The sequence below is a fragment of the Pristis pectinata genome, chromosome 8 (assembly GCF_009764475.1).
Source record: "Pristis pectinata isolate sPriPec2 chromosome 8, sPriPec2.1.pri, whole genome shotgun sequence".
Lineage (NCBI taxonomy): Eukaryota > Metazoa > Chordata > Chondrichthyes > Rhinopristiformes > Pristidae > Pristis > Pristis pectinata.
Window position 1 is genome coordinate 50,384,739 of NC_067412.1, and position 18,674 is coordinate 50,403,412.

Consider the following 18,674-nt stretch of genomic DNA (forward strand, 5'->3'; position numbering starts at 1 on the left):
AAAAATACTGTTGTCAAACCTGTAGATGCAAAATAATTGTACTTTGGCAAGAAGTATCCTGGAACTAAACACAAATACCACGAGCAAAATGTTAAACCTGCAACTGATTAATCAATAACAAAAGAACTCTAAGACCTTGGACAGCGGTAAATCATGAGCAGAGTGATAGGACTTTAGTTAGATCCTGGTTTCTGATTGTGGATTGCTAGATTGGATTGTGTTAGTCCAGACCAAAACTCTTGCAGCAGTATATGGTTCATAATTGCTTGGATGAAAAAAATCCTTCAAGGTTTAATCCAGCACAGGTAGAATAGAAGAATCATTGATCGTTGGCCAAAGGTGAATAGTCAAAAAGCAATTTGTTATCGTGTCTCACTGAATGACCATCACATGCATCTTCCAGAGGACGCAGTAAGTATTTTATCAAAAAATGGCATAAAAAAAAGCTCATGGAGAGTCCTGAAAGATGCTGATGATTTGTGGATCACTGTATAGTGATCTTCAGGATCACTTGTTGGGGTTCAGAATGCTTCCAAACTTCCCTTTGATTGATGCTAAATAGAAAAGAGCTTAATGCTCTGCAGTGAACTTCATGTTTGAGTTTTGATCTGCCAAATCATAATTTAAACCAATTTCCTCCCTTCCCCTAGATTCCCACCAACAGACATGTGGGTGAAAGTGATGAGAATGTGGAGCGAGGCAACTGGTCCTCGAAGACTGACTACCTGCTCTCAATGATAGGCTGTGCTGTGGGTCTGGGCAACATCTGGAGATTCCCTTACCTGGCGTACAAGAATGGAGGAGGTACTGTAGAGAATCCAAGATACATAGGAAGGAAAAATAGAAATATGGGGAAAGAGTCATTGATTTATAGATATAGTAATAAGGAATTCAATGTATCACAGAATCCTTTATTGCAATGGGTAACTAAATGCTTAAACTCAAGACAACACATCAAGTACATTTAGTGCAGGATATAGGCTGCCCATAGGTTATGACTGCTCAAATTGTGGACACTACTGCATATGAACGAGCTCCCATAGTATTATTAAATTTAAAAGTCCAACGTATGTACATACATTCTCTCCTATGAATGGCAGAACTAGTTTCCTTTTTCTCTCTCACTCTCCAATTTTAATAATTTTTCTTTCAGATCTGTTTTATGTGTTTCTGATGTCATTCATTACAAAACTATGAAGGTATGGTTACCACTTCAAGTGATTTTTGTGTATTTTTTGACCTATAGACACAGTTGACTTATGGAACCTCTTTGTTAGCCAGGGGCAGCCTATTTATCACTTGGTTGATTCGGGTTGCCTCAAATTTGGGAACTGAGAACAGAAGTGTAAAATGTTGCAACATTATTGCCTTAAATAAAGAGAAGATATTTTAATTTAGTGAATGAACTTTACAAAATGGAGAATTCTCTGCTCATTTCATTCACGACTGCAGGTTCAGAATGGGAGCTGAAAGTTGAACATCTCTCATACGCTGTAGAAACACTAAATCTTACAAGAGTGAGAGGAAACACAAGAACACGACTTAAGCATTTGAGATAATAATGGTCGGAAGTGAATGGTTATAGACATACAGCACATTTTCTTAGAGATTTAGGCGTAATGTTAACCTGCTAGAAACAGGGAAGGCCAAATTGGCCCCCATATTAGTCGTGCTTGATTTTTACTCTCCAATGAAGTCCTTCCCTCTATTTTCTAGGTGCCTTTTTTATTCCTTACACACTCATGCTGTTACTTGTTGGGATGCCGATGTGTTTTCTGGAATCGTCCGTTGGGCAGTTTGCCAGCCTTGGACCTGTTGCGGTGTGGAAAGTCGTGCCAATGTTACAAGGTTAGTGTTTATTTAGCTATACAACTTGAGTGAGTAATAATGTTTAAACTATACTAATGTACTGTTTTTGGTTTTGTTGTCAGAGTTGAAATAGCCTTGCTGGATCACTGTTGAAGGTCTAATTTCTGTTAGATTTTTACAAGAGACATATGCAACAAGCATTATTAATTGAAAATAAAAATAATTACTGCAAATGCTGGAAATCTAAAATAAAACGGTAAATTCTGGAAATATTCAACAGGTCAGGCCGCATCTATGGGAAGAGAAATAGAGCTAATGTTGAGGTTGAAGACCTTTTATCAGAAATAGGAAGGAGACAAAGGCAGTTGTTAAGCTTCAGGGCAGGTGATAGGGTAGAACTAAGGTCACTGTGGGGGTAAACTGTGGATGAGGATATCTTGTCAATGAGTGCATGGGAACAGTTAGAAAGTGAGAACATAAACAAAGGAATTTAGACAAAAAAATGGAGGAGTTGTGAAATGCAGAGCAGGGAAACATGCCCAGTCAGTAAGTCAGACTGGGCATGCCCTCCAGTCCCAGAGATAAAAAAAGACGAAAGAATAAGGGGAGGGGAAAGAGATGGAGACAACAAACAAGCTGAGACAATATCACCGATGGATAACTGATACAGTTACCTGAAATTGTAGAGTTCAATACAAGTCCAGAAGACTACAGGTGGAAAATGAGGTGCTGTTCCTCTAGCTTGCATTGGGCCTCATTGCCACAGCTTGAAAGGCCAGAGAGAGATAGTGGGATGGAGAATTGAAGTGCCAGGAAACGGGAAGTTCAGGGTCATCCCATGAACTAAACACTGTTGCTCTGCAAAATGTTCACCCATGCTATGTTTGGTTTCTCTATTGTAGAGGAGACCACATTGTGCAGACCAGATGCAGTGCACAAGGTTGGCAGACTCTCAAGTTACCTCCATTTACTCAAACTGAGAAGGAAAACCTAGCATTGAATCAAGGATCCTAGCATTGAATGCCAACTTCTGCTAAAGCTAACCTGTGTGTATTGTGATCAGTGGGTGAGGAAAGAACTAAACCCAGCTGGGAGGCTCCTCTCAGTTGATGGCAGTCAGTGTATAAATTCTTAGTTGAAGACTGTGTCTTCCTGGAATAGAGATCAGAAGGTGAACAAGTTCGTGAATAAATTGGATATCTAGTAAAATGAGACAAGGGTTAACTGCCAATTTATATGATTTTACTCATTTAACTTCTGACTTATTTTGAACAACTGATGTTGAAATGATCGTGGTTTGGTGTTCCATGTTTTTCTCTCACTCATGCCTTTAGTAATAGAATACTATTCCCAATGAAGAAGATCAATTCCTGAAACAATTGAGCTTTGGAAGATTATGAAGCAGTTCTATTAGCATTTGTGTCTTACACCAGTTAAAGCTTGGCTGCATAAGTGTTATCAGGGGTTCCATAACTTCAGTTAATGTGGGTAAGCCTTGGTTTGTGCAATGTGGGAGTGTGAACTCTGTAGTTTCTGAACACTACTTGTGTCCATGGCGGAGGAGCTAAAATAAGAAGTTCCTGCATCCACAGATGTTAGGAAACCTTCAGCCAAGGTAGTTGAATTTCAATAAGCCTGGAGTTAATCCAGCGGAACTTGGAAGCAAGAACTCTACTGATGTCAAACAAATAGTCAAGATTAATGAATGGACCTTCCAATACCATATCCAACTAACAGACTTGGCAGGTATTCAATTCATTACATTCCCATCAATCGTCTACAAATTACTTACACTAATGAGGACCTGCACCAAACAAATCTTTGATGGAAATCCATTTAAAAAACACTTCATTGGATGCTTCTAGGCAGAAGTCACCTTTGCACACTTTGTACATTTCTGCATCAGGAACGTACGGGATATGGCCATTCTCATGCAACCCTCATTCTGGACAGTTGCAGGGAAAGTAGACACATTGGCACAGCCATTCCTGAGTTAATAAGTTTTTGCTACCACTGCTGGACTAGGATGAATGCTGGGTAAGTTAATCAATTGTCTCCATTCTTCATATTCCCTCTATCCAAAAAAATCTCTCCTGGTCTCCAAGCCAGTTCCAGGCTCCAAGTTTGCCTAAATCTGAAACCTCAATCAGCCAACTGCCATTGATCTGCCTGAATTGATTCTGCTGGTCCAGGTCCCAATTCTTATTTACCACCACCTCCTACCACACCAATTCTCCAGTCTTAATCACCTCATCTCCAGCACACGACACAATGGCAGTCTCCATCTTTACATTCCCAACATTACAGTGCTGGTTCCTGATCCAACCCCTCCCTTCCCCACATCCCACAACCCTTGTTACAGCCTTGTCCCTAAGAAGAACTGAAACTTTTCACAGGGACCAAGGACCAAATGGTTGTTGACCCCTGGGGCTTTGCCTACCAAGAGTATATGAGTATGTATGGGCATGAATTTTAATTGAAGGCTTTATATCCTCTTCTCATAGGCTGTATCAGCTACCAGTTCTTCAACCATAGCCATTCCTTCAACCACATCACATTATCACCATGCACAACTGCCATTATCGCCCACTGATACACATCCCTTGCGGGAAAATGTACCAGAAAACTAGATTGTAGGAGCAGCAAACCAAAGGCGAGCAGACAAGGCAATGTGTTGTAAGCCCATGAAGGAAGAGGCATTAGGTTGGGCAGGGGCAGGGCTGGAACCATCAAACACACTTTCCATGCCTCCCAACATTGTCTGATTTACCAGCTGTGCAGGGTGCAACCAGACACTTATTAATTCTTCTTTTTGCTTACCACAATCTTTTTAAAAAAATTAACATGGGAGATCTTAACTTGTCTAGGTGGTGGAGAAAGTGAAAAAAGGCAATTGTGATCATTGCATTCTGTGAACTAAATTGAATATTGCTGGTAAACAGCAGTGTGAATTGATAATCCAAATAAACCATCCTCATTTGATCCATTGAAGAACTCACTCAAGCTAAGTCTGACAACCCTTTTGAATGATTTTACCAAATGGCCAGCATTATCTGTGCTGGTTATTGTTTCAGCTTACATACCAATAGATTCTTGGTCATCACTAGATTACTCCAATGATGACCACCTGGTCCTTTGAGGCTATATTGCAGTTTGTAGAAGAAATACGAATCCCATTCCCTTACTCCTTCCCCAAGCTCTACATATTATTTTCCCTGTGGCAACTCATGTAGGCCATTTGGCCCTTCAAGCTTGCTCTGCCATTCATCATGGCTGATCAACGTCATTGCCATTTCCCTGCATTATCTCCACATCCCTTAATATCTAGAACTCTACTAAACTGGTTCCATGAAATCACGGATTCACAGAGAGATACAGCATAGAAATAGAGTTTTAAGCCCACCAGATCCACACCAACCACCCAATATACTGTATACACTCATCTTATGCTAACCAATTTTATTCTCCTCACATTTGCATCAACTCTTCCATCAACTGTTCTAACTCTCACCTACATATTTGAGCTAACTTACATTTGCCAATTAATCTATCAACCCATTTGTTTTTGGGAAGTGGAAGGGAACTGGAGCACCCATAGGAAATCCACAGAGACACAGAGAATATGCAAACTCCACACAGACATCGCTGCAAGTCAGGAGTCACAGGAGCTGAGAGGCAGCTCATTCTGCAGCTCAACATCATAAATGAGTCTCCCTAGTCCTCAGGAAGAGAATTCCAAAGACTCTTTACCTTCTTCATGAAGAAATTTCTCCTCATCTTGGTTCTAAACAACCTATCTCTTATTCTAAGAATGACCAGTAGTTCTTGACACCACAGCCAGGAGGAGCATCCTCTCTGCGTCCAGCCTGTTAAGCATTGTAAGAATTCTGCAAGTTTCAATGAGGTCTTTGATAATTTTTCTAAACTTTCGAGAATACTGGCCTAGACCAATGAATCTCCCTTCATGTGGCAAACCTGAGATATCTGGAATCAATCTTAGGAATCTTCGCTGCACTTACTCTACAATAAAAGAAACCAAAACTACAACTGCTCCAAATGTGGTTTTATCAAAGTCCTGTATAATTGCAGCAAGATGTACTCCTGTGCTGAATCCGCTTGTAATACAAGCCAATATGCCATTTGCCTTCCTAATCACTTCTCACTATTTATAAATACAAAGGAAGGTACAAAGTCATGTGAATTTTAAGATTCAGGCCCCAAAACCACATTAACATGCCGTCATAAATTTAATGGCTTTACCAGAATGGTTTACTCAAGTTAATATATCATCAAATTGCATCTCCCAGCAACTGGCCCACTATCTTCTTAACCGCTTCATGCTGTATATTCCTGTCAATCACCTACCACAAATGAATCCTCTCTAAGTACTTACTCCCATATCTTGCAGCTGTCAGCTACTCAGCCATGACCAGCACAGAACCCAAGGTCCTTATAAGGCTCTCAGTAATACTTTTCCCACTCTCATACAGGAGTAGGTGGAGCATAATTAATGCCAGCAGTAATAAGTGCAACTCCACCAACCCATCTCCATGAAGGTGAGAGTGCTGACCATTATTGGAGTGTTATCACAGACTTGGCCAGGAGTGGCAAAGAAACCAGTGGAGGCGATAATATTATCATTTTTTTAACACTTGCTCTCATAAACCACTTAGTAGAAGCAATGTATCTCACACTCAATGAATGGAAAGACATCTCGTCTAACAATTGGATTACATGGTGCTAAATTCCATTATACCTAAGTAGATTGTATGAGCGAAGTCATGCCAGTGGCAAAACAGTACAGGACATCTCCATAAGCAATGGTCAGAAATGCAGCTGACCCTGTCCCAGGTTCAGTATCAGACCGAATAACACTAATAATTGCACTTCCTGTTTCTGCTTGTATCAAATAATCTGGAGCTCAACACTCCATGCCATGAATTTTGTGTAAAAATCTCAGCAGTACTGGAAGAACATGGCTCTATGTTCTCACTTTTCTTGCTATTTAAAGGAATACTGCTACATTGAGACGCCTGGCTGAGCAGTTTCAGAACTGATTGTAAGCATCTTGAACATGTTTTGAAGTCCACAGAATGTGCCACAACTGGCAATGATTACTTTTTCTTGTATTTTTCTGCTAAGCCCCTGATTCAATAGGTGCCTTAGTGGTAAACAGCACTATTTCCATATTATCCTATCCCTGATTGCCCTTGAGAAGCTGGTGTTGAGCCACCACCTTGAATTATTGAAGACCTTCCAATGAATGGAATCCCACAATATTATTGGATAAAATGCGTTTCAGGCTTTAGACTTGGTGGCAATGAGGGACCAATAACATATGTCTAGGTTATGATGGTGTGCAATTGGAGGGAAATCTGCTGGTGATGGTGTTTTCATGTTCTTGTTAGTCACACTTATCCTGGTGGTAGAGGTCAAGGACTTGGGAGGTGCTATCAGAGTAGGCTGGTCAAGTAACTCAATGGGTGCTGTAGTTGGTGAAAGGGAGATTGAATGTATGGTATAGTAAATATGGTGTCAATTACAATTGTTGATCAGGTTATTGTAAGGGAGTCCTCACCAAGCAAGCAGAGAATATTTCATGACCATCTGATCAACAACCTTTGTGTGGTAATATATTTCAATTAGTTTCTATCTAAACTCCTGTTCCTCATTTATTTTTAGGTGTTGGGATCACCATGGTGCTTGTGATTTCACTTACTGACATTTCCTACTGCTGCATCATTGCCTACAGCCTGTTCTACCTGTTTGCCTCCTTCCAGTCACCCCTGCCGTGGGCAGACTGCTTCAGCTGGTGGGGTGCAGATGAAAACTGCAGCAGGATGCCCAAAGGTACTGTACAAACTTCCACTGGGAAAGGCTAGGCACCAACTAAGTGCTTCCCCTTCCATCAGTCTGAATTAATGAGAGTAATAGAGACTGGGCCTTTATGTTCTCTCTGAACCTTAAATTAAGAGAGGGAATGTTGGAAGCACTCAGCAGATTGTGCAGTATCTGTGAAGAGAGAAACAGAATTAACTATTTAGGTAGCAGTGGATTGTAGAGATGCCTTTCCTGCCCCTTTACCACTTCCCACCATTCAAGGACCCATATGTTCTTTCCAGTAGAGCAGCAATCCAGTTGTATACTTTCAATTTAGTGTTCTGCATTCTAATGAAATTAGCTGAAGGAACAGCACCTTCAATTGTAAATAGTTGTGTACCCAGCACTGATCCCTGTGGTAGTCCACTGGTTGCAGGTTGCCAATCTGAAAATGACTCCCATATTCCTATTCACTGCCTCCTGCTTGTTAGCCAGTCTTCTATCCATGCATACATGTCACCTCTAACATCTTGTGACTTCATCTTTTGTGAAGCACCTTGTCAAAAGTCTTCTGGAAATCCAAATAAGTACATATGCTGGTTCTCCTTTATATACTCCAGTTAAGACCACAAATAAATTTGTCATATACAGTTTCTCCTTTATGAAGCTGGCCTGACTTTGCTTGATCAGATTTCAATTTTCAAAATGTGCTGTTAATTGCTTCCTTAATAACAGATTCTTGCATTTTTCTAACAATAAACACTAGGCTCTTTGACCTCTAGTTACTCACTTTTTGCCTTCCTTTCTTTTTGAATAGTGATATTACATTGGCAGTATACCAATCCTCTCCAGAATCTAAGAATTTTTGGAAGATTATAACTAATGAACCTGCTGTCTCAGTAGCCACTTCTTTTAGGATCCCAGGATGCAAGCTATCTTTGTCAGCAGACCAATCAGCCTCAGCCTCATAAGTTTGCCTAACATTAATTCTCTAGTAAAATGGAGACACAAGATAATGTAGATGCTGGAATCTGGAGCCACAAACAATCTCCTGGAGAAAATCAATGGGAACAGCAGCATCTTTCCCCCCACAATTCCTTTCTGTCCACAGATGCTGCTCACCCATTGAGTTCCTCTAGCAGATTGTTTGTTGCACCAATTCTCCAGTGATGGCATTTAATTCCTCCCCAGCATTATTCAGTATCAATAGATATTTGCAGTACAATGTATCACTAAGATTGATGCAAAATATATGTTTAACTCCTGTGCTGTTTGCTTGTCCCCTGTAATTATTTCTCTAGCCTCATTCTTTAAGGGAGCAGTATTAATTTGTACCTCTCTCTTCCCCTTCATGTACTTCAAGAAGCTCTAGCTGTCTGTTTTTATGCTCCTTGCTAGTTTGTGCCTCATAGAGCCATACAGCTGGTATTTCTCTTTCACAGAGTAACACAGCATAGAAACAGGCCATTTAGCCCACTGTGTCTGTGCTGACCATCATGTCCATCTATACCAATCCCACTAGCCTGCATTAATTCTATATCCTTCTATACCCTGTTCATTCGAGTACCTCTTAAATGTTGTTTCTGTTCCGGCCCCCACCACCTCCTCTGACAGCTCATTCCAAATACCATCTACACTGTGTGAAAAATTTACATCTCAGATATCCTTTAAATCTCCACCCAGTCACCTTAAACCTATGCCCTCTAGTTTTAGACACTCCTACCTTGGGAAACAGACTCTGACTATCTACCCTATCTATGCCTCTCAGATTTTTATCTACCTCTGTCATGTCACCTCTCAGCCTCCTTTGCTCCAGGGAGAATCAGACCCAGCCTTTCCAATTTCACCATATAACTCAAACCCTCCAATCCTTGTAACATTGTTGTAAATCTTTTCTGCACCGTCTCTAGCTTAGTCATATCCTTCCTGTAGTGTGGCGGCCAGAACTGCATACAATACTCCAGGTGCAGCCTAACCAATGGTTTGTACAACTTAACATGGCGTCCCAACTCTTATACTCAGCTGATCAAAGCAAGCGTGCCATATGAAAAACACGATGCTGGAGGAACTCAGCAGGCTGGGCAACATCCGTGGAAAAAAACAGGTGGTCAACGTTTCGGGTCAGGGCTTTTCTTCAGGACTGAAGATAGGAAAAGGGGAAGCCCAATATATAGGAGGGAAAAAAAGAGCAGTGATAGGTGGATAGAGGGGAGGTGGGGTGGGCACAAGGTGGTCATAGGTAGATGCAGGTAAGAGATAGTGTTAGGCAGGTGCGGGGCAGGAGGGGAGAGCAGATCCACTGGGGATGGGTCAAAGGTAAGGAGAGGAAGGGAAAAAAGCGAAGGAAAAAGAGAGATAGGCTTTCAAAGGGAAGAAGAGAAGAAGCATGGTTGGGGAGTTGTGTGAAATGGTTCTTTTCAGTCTTAAGGATCAAGGACTCTGGACACGAGCTTTGGATATCAAAACTAGTTTAATCACAAAGGCAAACGCGGGGACAGAATGGATGGGAACAGACACACGCTCACATACAAGCAGGAGACCGCGAACATGCGGGGGGGGGGGCATCAAAACTAGGATAAGATACACTCACACACACACACACACACACACACACACACACTCTGATACACACAAGCACAATTACAATGTACAACTTCAGGATATAATAATTCAATGCTTGACCCACACTAGCATTGGCTCTAAGACTGCCTGGAATCTGAGTGAAACACTCCCAAACCATATGGTGATGCACTCGTACCAGTGATCTCTGCAGCATTGTCTCACTACTCCTGAGGTCGTCAAAAGAGGAAGGGCTAGGGGATTGCAGCCCTTTTTATGGTGCTAGGAAGCTGGGTGGAGCCTCACTGTTGTGATTTAAATGAGCCAATGATCAAGCAAGTTCAGAGACAAAAGGTACTCTCATACCCAATGGTCAAACAAGTTCAGCGACCAAAAGGTACTCTCACACCTGAGGGATAGGTGGAGCCACACCTTGATTGACAGTAGTATCACTTCCGATCCGAGGACCAATGCTGTCCTCTGGTCAGCGGGTGTCAGTGTCATTACTGTCACGTGACAGTCATGTGCTGTCTCACTACATTCCACCCCTCGGAAGTTAGACGAATTACCAATCAAGGGAGGAGATATCAGGGTACACAGAAACCATAATCAACAAAAGGAGGGCAATGGCCTGTGGGTGACATTAACCCAACATCCCTCAGTGACCCAAATGGCCACTTGCTTCCCATAAGGTGTCGTGCTGGAGGAGCTGGTCCCTTGGTTCTGAGTTTTGGCCACCGAGTCCCCGAAGTGAGCAGCCAGGTTGGAGGGGTTGCTGGGTTTATCAGAGATAAAGGTGCAGCACTCCTTTGTAATCACCGCACATGTACCACCATTCGCAGCGAGTGGACCATCCAGGGCTGTCTGATTCCACCAGGTTACCAGCCTGACTGCAGCCAGCTCCGCTGCCATCATCATTTCTCATGGGACAGTCTGGCTGTGCAATACGGGGGGGGGGGGGAGCGCAGGCTATCCTCTCGAGCCTCTCCACCTCTGAGATGGCCCTGCTGTCCCTGTACCCACTGTGTGCTGGGTGCTCCCCCTGTTCATCGAATGTGGATTCAGGGCACCGTCAAACACTGGAAGACAGCAACTGTACCAGCTGTAGGGATCCACGGGTAGGTACTGGAGCTGGAGATCCAGTGGGTCCCATTCAGAGTTTAGGGAGCCCCAGCTTAGTGGCACCATCAGCAGTGGTTATGGGGCACCTGGACAGCAGTCTTGCTCAAACTCACAACGGCCAACTGAAAAGGTGGAACTGTACTCATCCTGGAGTCTACAGCTGCATTCCCTTGGTGTGCTCAGTAACTGTGGAATGCTCTGAGGGTTGGGATTTGTGTGGAGGTCAAATTGTATGAAGGGAAATACCAGCTCCTAAAACACCCACCCCATTCGGAATCTCTGGAAGGAATGTGCAATGGTGGGGGAAATGATGAGGAACTGCCATTCCAGCCTTCCCAGAACACGGATATAACGAACCCGACAGGTGCAACAGGGAGACTGAACCCCGCAACACCGAGAGACCAAACCCAACAGACACAACAGGGATAAAAGGAAAACTAATAAAAAGCAAGAGAGTCCATGTAAACAGTCCATTCTGACAAGCATCCAAGGGAATCATCATTGATGGCAAGGCTTCAACGGCGTGTGCCGGGATTCAGGGGTAGATTCAATCGTTCCATAAGGGAAGGTTGAGCAGACACCTCGTCAATCATCACAGTCAGCAAGAGGAGGTGGGGGGGGGGGTGGGGAGCAGTGCCATCGTCCTGTAACGGGGGAAACAAGCTCATTCCTGGCAGGTCAGGTGTCGGGTATGGAGACAGGACAGGTTAGTTCGACCTGGAATTGCGACCCACCAAGTGTCCTTGGGACTGTGCGCAATGACTTCTCCCTTCTGAGGGGGTCCAATGTAATTGGTAGCTGCCACCCCTAGGGGGAGTTGAAGCGAGGGGGGTGGCCAGCCTTGTTCAAGTGTCTGTAGTCCACTGTCATGCGCCGCGTCCCGTTCTTATTGCAGATGGGACAGATGGGGCTATTAAAAGGGGAGGCTGTGTGCCTAATGACTCCCTCCAGCAGCAAGGCTTGAACGGCCTCTGTACTACCTTGATGTCCCCCGGGCACCCTATACTGCCGACTGCAGACGACCTTGGACGGAGGGGGTCAACAACCGGTTCCCATTTGGCTGCCCTGACCACCACCGTAGCGCGGGCGACTCCAAAAGTGAACTTGCCTCAGTTGGCGTGTAGGGACTGTCCCTTTAAGACATTCATCCCCAGTATGCATTCAGGCAAATCTGCAATTAAGACAGCTACAGTCCTAGGAGGTTGGTTCCCAACAGCCATGCGGACCTTGACTTCCCTTGCAGGCAAAATGGAACCCCCCCCAACTCCTCTATCTGCGTCTGTGGCCCCTTCCACGCAGCGGGTTACCCAGGATGATGGTGTGTTGGGTACCTGCGTCAATGAGTGCCATCCACCTCTGCACATTCTCCTTCCCCCAGTGTATTGCTACAGGTATATGTGGCCTCAGGTCTCCCAGGCAGGAGAGGACAGTGGAACAAATGCGCCGGGACCCCTGGCCTTCATCTTGTGGCAGGGGGGTGGGGGCGGGGGCCTGCCACCCTGCGGGTGAAGGTTCCTGCTGGCGGAGATGGGCTATTTCTTGTCTCAGCAGGTCCCGGAGCTGAGCCATGAGTGCAGGGGAGATTGTTTCAGGTGGGGGAGGGGCGGAGGCAATATCAGTATTTGCAGGGGCAGCCCACATGGTCCAGCGGTTGGGGGCACCCCGTGTCTGGCTTGGACCCGGGGTGGCTGTGGATCTTTCTGTGGCTGGACTCCCCTCCACAGAGCTCTTTCCACCGTGCGTGGAGAGCAGAGGTCGGGACCCCGTCTATGCTGGCGCGGTCCACCCCTGTGTGCAACAGGTCTAGGTATAGCTGCTTGCACATGGGATGGGGGGGTCGTGTCCCCAGCCCTGGTCTCCACTCTGCAGACCTGGGAGGGGTCCCCCGCTGCAAGAACTCCAGCCCTTCCAGGAGAGTGATGGCGTCCCGCACGGTCTTCCCGTTAGCCAGTCCCATGAGGGGCAAGACCACTGGCCTCAAGTTGGGGCAAGCGGTGGTGACCAGGTACGCCATTAGTGCGTTGGTCACTCTGGTGTTTTCTAACAACCCGCCCTCGCCGGGCCTCTCATAGATGCCAGTCACCAGCGCCCATTCCCTGACGACCCCGGTGCCCTCACTGACTGTGCTCCACTGCTGTCACCCATACAAGTCCCATTTGAGGAGGGTAGGGTACCAGACCCTCAATGTGGTCACTACCCAATCCCACAGGGTAGTGTTGTTCCCAGTACCTCCGTGTGGTGCCCGCAGGGCATTGTTAATACTCTGTTGGTCAGACAAGGTCCCTAGGGCGCTCGCTTCCTGGTGAGAGAGGCTCATGTTGGGGGCCTCCTCATCCCACAGTCGGAGCAGCCATGTAGCCAGGTGCTCGCCCAGCTGCTGGCGGTACTGGCCCGCCAGCTGGGTCAGCTCCTTGATGGAGAAATCCCGAGTCTCAGTAGTCTCAGAGGGACAACTGGCACTTTCCCCTGCGGGGGCCTCATCCTGACTCCCCTCCCCTCTGTGGTGGACCTGGGACCACATGGCGACGGGTCAAGCATGCAGGGGTTCGGGTGGGTAGAGGGGAGGGCGGGTGCGAGGGAACCCCTTCTCGTTGAGTGCCCCCTCATCATCCGTATCCATCTATATATCCCCATCCCCCAGCCATGTGTCCAGCCTGTTGCCACGCCGGATCAGGGCTCGGATCTTAAATGGATCTGGCTGCCAGCCAGTCCTGTTGGTAGCTTGTGCCTGCTGTGCCTGGATCAGCCAGCAGGCGACCTCGGTATCCCGGACCTCAAGGTTGTTGGCCTGGGTCTGGGCAGTTTGAACTGTCTCCTGTAGTGTGCAACATTGTTGTCGGAGGGTCTCTATCTCTCTTTTCCTTTGTGAGCAGACATCCTGCAACTGACCAGTGATCTCGACCTGACGCCGTAGGAGGGACCCTAGGAGCCAGAGGGCACCCCTTGGGCTCCCTTTGGTACTGAGGAACCCTGACTGCTGGAGGAGGGACACCACATGGTGTCCCAGTTTCTCACCATGTTGATCTAACTGCTCAGCCCAGTCCACGGGCTTACCATGGTCTGCCAGCAGGCTAGCCAAGCTCCCGAATCCCTCACTCTCGTCTATCCACCTCGGGATCCTCTCCTCTTGATCTGCACTAGCCTTGTATCCCCAGTTCCAAAACATTCTCCCCGTGTTTGTGTCCAGCCAAAATCCTCAAGACCCTGTTCGCAGCACCAAATGTTGTGTGAAATGGTTCTTTTGGTCTTAAGGATCAAGGAGTCTGGACATGGGCTTTGTATATCAAAACTAGTTTAATCACAAAGGCAAACACGGGGACAGAATGGATGGGAACAGACACACACTCACATACACGCAGGAGACCGCGAACATGCGGGGGGGGGGGGCATCGCAACTAGGATACGATACACTCACACACACACACTGATGCACACAAGCACAATAACAATGTACAACTTCAGTGCTTGACTCACACTAGCATCGGCTCTAAGACTTCCTGGAATCTGAATGAAACACTCCCAAACCACATGATGATGCACTCTTACCAGTGATCTCTGCAGCATTGTCTCACTACTCCTGAGGTCGTCGAAAGAGGAAGGGCTAGGGGATTTCTGCCCTCTTTATGGTGCTAGGAAGCTGGGTGGAGCCTCACTGTTGTGATTTAAAGGAGCCAATGGTCAAACAAGTTCAGCGACCAAAAGGTACTCTCACACCTGAGGGATGGGTGTGTCGCACCTTGATTGACAGTAGTATCACTTCCGATCCGAGGAGCAATGCTGACCTCCGGTCAGCTGGGGTCAGTGTCATTACTGTCACGTGACAGCCATGTGCTGTCTCACTACAGGAGGTTGTGGGGAAGGGGGTGGGGATTACTTAAAGTGGGAGAATTCAATATTCATGCTGTTAGGTGACAAGGTTCTAAGATGGGAAATGAGGTGCTGTTCCTCCGGTTTGCGCTTGGAATTCTCCTGGCAGTGGAGGAGGCTGAGGACTGACATATCTGTGATAGTGTGGGAGGGGGAGTTGAAGTGACTGGTATGGGGAGATGCAGATTGTGATTACGGATAGAGCACAGGTGTTCTGCGAAATGGTCAGCTAGTCTGTGTTTGGTCTCACCAATGTAGAGGAGGCCACACTCCACACTTGGAGCACCATATTTGTGCCATATGCCTTCCTCACTTTCTTATTGTTTTGTCATCCTTTGATAGAGACATAGAGCACTACAGCAAAGAAGCAGGCCCTTTGGCACATTTAGACCACGCCGACCTAATCTTCTGCCTCGTTCCATCTACCTGCACCCGGACCATATCACCCCAAACCCCTCCCATCCATGTACCTATCCAAATTTCTCTTAAATGTTACAATTGAATCTGCATCTACCACTTCTGCTGGCAGCTCTTTCCATACTCACACTGCCTTCTGAGTGAAGAAGTTTCCCCTCAGATTCCTCTTAAATATTACACCTTTCACCCTAAACCTATGACCTCAAGTTCTAGTCTCACCCAACCTGAGAGGAAAAAGCCTGCATGCATTCACCCTATCTATACCCCTCATAATTTTGCATACCTCTATAAGATCTCCCCTCATTCTCCTGTGCTCCAGGGAATAAAGTCCTAACCTATTCAACCTTTCCCTGTAACTCAGGTCCTCAAGTCCCAGCAACATCCTTGTAAATTTTCTCTGCACTCTTTCAAGCTTATTGATATCTCACCTTAAAACTATGCCCTTTAGTGTTAGACTCCCCTACTCTGGGAAAAAGACTGCAACTATCTATCCTATATATGCCCCACATAATGTTAAATCTCTGTAAGGTCACTCTTCAGCTTCCTTCGCTCCAGGAAGTTCAACCCTCCCAAACAGGAAACATTCCTGTGAAACTTTTCTGCACCCTCTCTACCTTAATCACATTCTTCTTATAGCATGGCGACCAGAACTACACACTACATTCCAACTGCAGCCTAACCAATGGTTTGTACATCTGCAACATGTTGCCACAATTCCTATACTCAGTGTCTCGGCCAATGAAGGAGGGTATTGGTATATTTATTATTGTCACTTGTACCGAGGTACAGTAAAAAACCTGTCTTGCGTATCATTCATACAAATCAATTCATTACACAGTGCATTGAGGTTGTACGGAGTAAAAACAATAACAGACTACAGAGTAAAGTGTCACAGCTACAGAGGAAGTGCAGTGCAGGTATACAATAAGGTGCAAGGTCATAACAAGGTAGTTTGTGAGGTCAAGAGTCCATCTCATCGTTCAATAATGTTATTACAGTGGGATAGAAGCTGTCCTTGAGCCTGGTAGTATGTGCCCTCAGGTTCCTGTATCTTCTGCCTGATGTGGGGGAGAGGGGAGAAGAGAGAATGGCCCTGGCAGGTGGGGTCTTTGATTATGCTGGCTGCTTCATCAAGGCAGTGAGAGGTATAGACCGAGTCCATGGAGGGAGGCTGGTTTCTGTGATGCGCTGGGCTGTGTCCACAACTCTCTGCATTTCCTTGCATTCCTGGGCAGAGCAGTTGCCATACCAAGCCGTGATGCATCCAGATATGATGCTTTCTATGGTGCATCGATAAAAGTTGGTGAGTGTCAAAGGGGACATACCAAATTTCTTTGGCCTCCTGAGGAAGAAGAGGTGCTGCTGAGCTTTCTTGGCAGTGGTGTCTGCATGGTTGGACCAGGACAGGCTATTTATAATGTTCACTCCTAGGAACTTAAAGCTCCTAACTCTCTCAACCTCAGCATCATTGTTGTAGACAGGTGCATGTACACCACCCCCTTTCCTGAAATCAACGATCAGCTCTTTTGTTTTGCAGACATTGAGGGAAAGGTTGTTGTCATGACACCTTGTCACTAAGCTCTCTATCTCCTTCCTGTACTATAACTCATCATTGTTTGAGATATGGCCCACTGCCATGGTATCATCTACAAACTTGTAGATGAAGTTGGAGCAGAATCTGGTCACACAGTCATGAGTGTATTGGGAGTAGAGTAGAGGGCTGAGGATGCAGCCTTGTGGGGCACCAGTGTTAAGAACAAACGTGCTGGAGGTGTTGCTGCCTATCCTCACTGATTACGGTCTGTTCGTCAGAAAGTCAAGGATCCAGTTACAGAGGGAGGTGTTGAGTCCCAGGTCTTGGAGTCTAGTGATGAGTTTGCTTGGAGTTATAGTATCAAAGGCAGAGCTGTAGTCAATAAACAATAGTCTAATGTAGGTGTCTTTACTGTCCAGATGTTCCAGAGATGAGTGTAGGGCCAGGGAGACGGCGTCCACTGTAGACCTGTTTTGGCGGTAGGCGAGTTGCAGTGGGTTGAGGTTTTCCGGGAGGTTGGAGTTAATGCGTGCCATGACCAGCCTCTTGAAGCACTTCATGATGGTGGATGTCAGAGCCACTGGTCGGTTGTCATTAAGGCATGTTACCTTGTTTTTCTTCGGTAGGATGATAGCAGTCTTCTTAAAACAACTGGGAACCTCAGATTGAAGCAGGGAGAGGTTAAGTATGTCTGCAAATACACCCACCAACTGATCAGCACAAGATGTCAGGACACGGCCAGGGATACCATCTGGGCCAGATGCATTCCTCAGGTTCACTCTCTGGAAGACTGATCTGCTGTCCTCAATGGTGACCATGAGTTCGGTTGCATTGGAGGCTGCCAGGGTGGGTGGTGACAAACCAATCCCCTTCTGTTCAAAATGTGCCTGGAATGCATTAAGCTCATCAGGAGGGGATGTGTTGTTGTAGACTATGCTGCCCGACTTTGTTTTATAGCCCATTATAGCATGTAAACCCTGCCACAACTGACGGCTGGTCTAGGATTCTATTTTGAACTGGTATTGTCTCTTGGCATCTCTGATAACTTTACGTCATGCCATTTTCCTTCTTCACCACTCCATTGAACTGTTGTAACTTTCAAGGAACTATGCACTTATACCACAAGATCTCACTGTTCAATAACATTCCCTGGGGCTCTGCCTGGCCTCGTTTAACTTCCCAAAATGCAATACTTCACACTTGTCTGAGTTAAATTCCGTCGGCCATTCTCTTGCTCAATTTCCTGGATGATCCAGGTTGTGTTGTAACCTTAGACAACCTTCTTCACTGTCCACTGTAACACCAATTTTGGTGTCATCTGCAATCATCCTACCTACATTCTCTTCCAAATCATTTATATTACAAACAATAAAGGACCTAGTGCCAATCCCTGAGGTACAGCACCGGTTACAGGTCTCCAATCTGAAAAGCAACCCACCACTATCACCGTCTCCCACCACCAAGCCAATTTTGTTCAATTTAGTTTTGCTATGAGCATTAACAAGGTGCAAGGAAAATCACTAAAAGCTGTTGGCCTTAATCTCAA

At 45.7% G+C, this 18,674-nt stretch overlaps 1 protein-coding gene across 4 annotated transcripts in view; it reads left to right on the top strand.

Moving 5' to 3' along the window:
• The first annotated feature begins 215 nt into the window (after window positions 1–215).
• LOC127573553 (sodium- and chloride-dependent neutral and basic amino acid transporter B(0+)-like) overlaps window positions 216–18,674 on the top strand; it is a 66,243-nt gene continuing 47,784 nt past the window's right edge. For 2 of the 4 annotated variants that reach the window (XM_052021890.1, XM_052021892.1), the window contains exons 1-4: window positions 216–411; window positions 651–804; window positions 1,717–1,848; window positions 7,492–7,659. In XM_052021890.1, coding sequence (XP_051877850.1) covers window positions 391–411; window positions 651–804; window positions 1,717–1,848; window positions 7,492–7,659 — 475 coding nt within the window. In that variant the 5' untranslated portion in view covers window positions 216–390. The remainder of the gene's footprint in view (window positions 412–650; window positions 805–1,716; window positions 1,849–7,491; window positions 7,660–18,674) is intronic. The other 2 variants (XM_052021891.1, XM_052021893.1) reach the window with 2 other exon arrangements.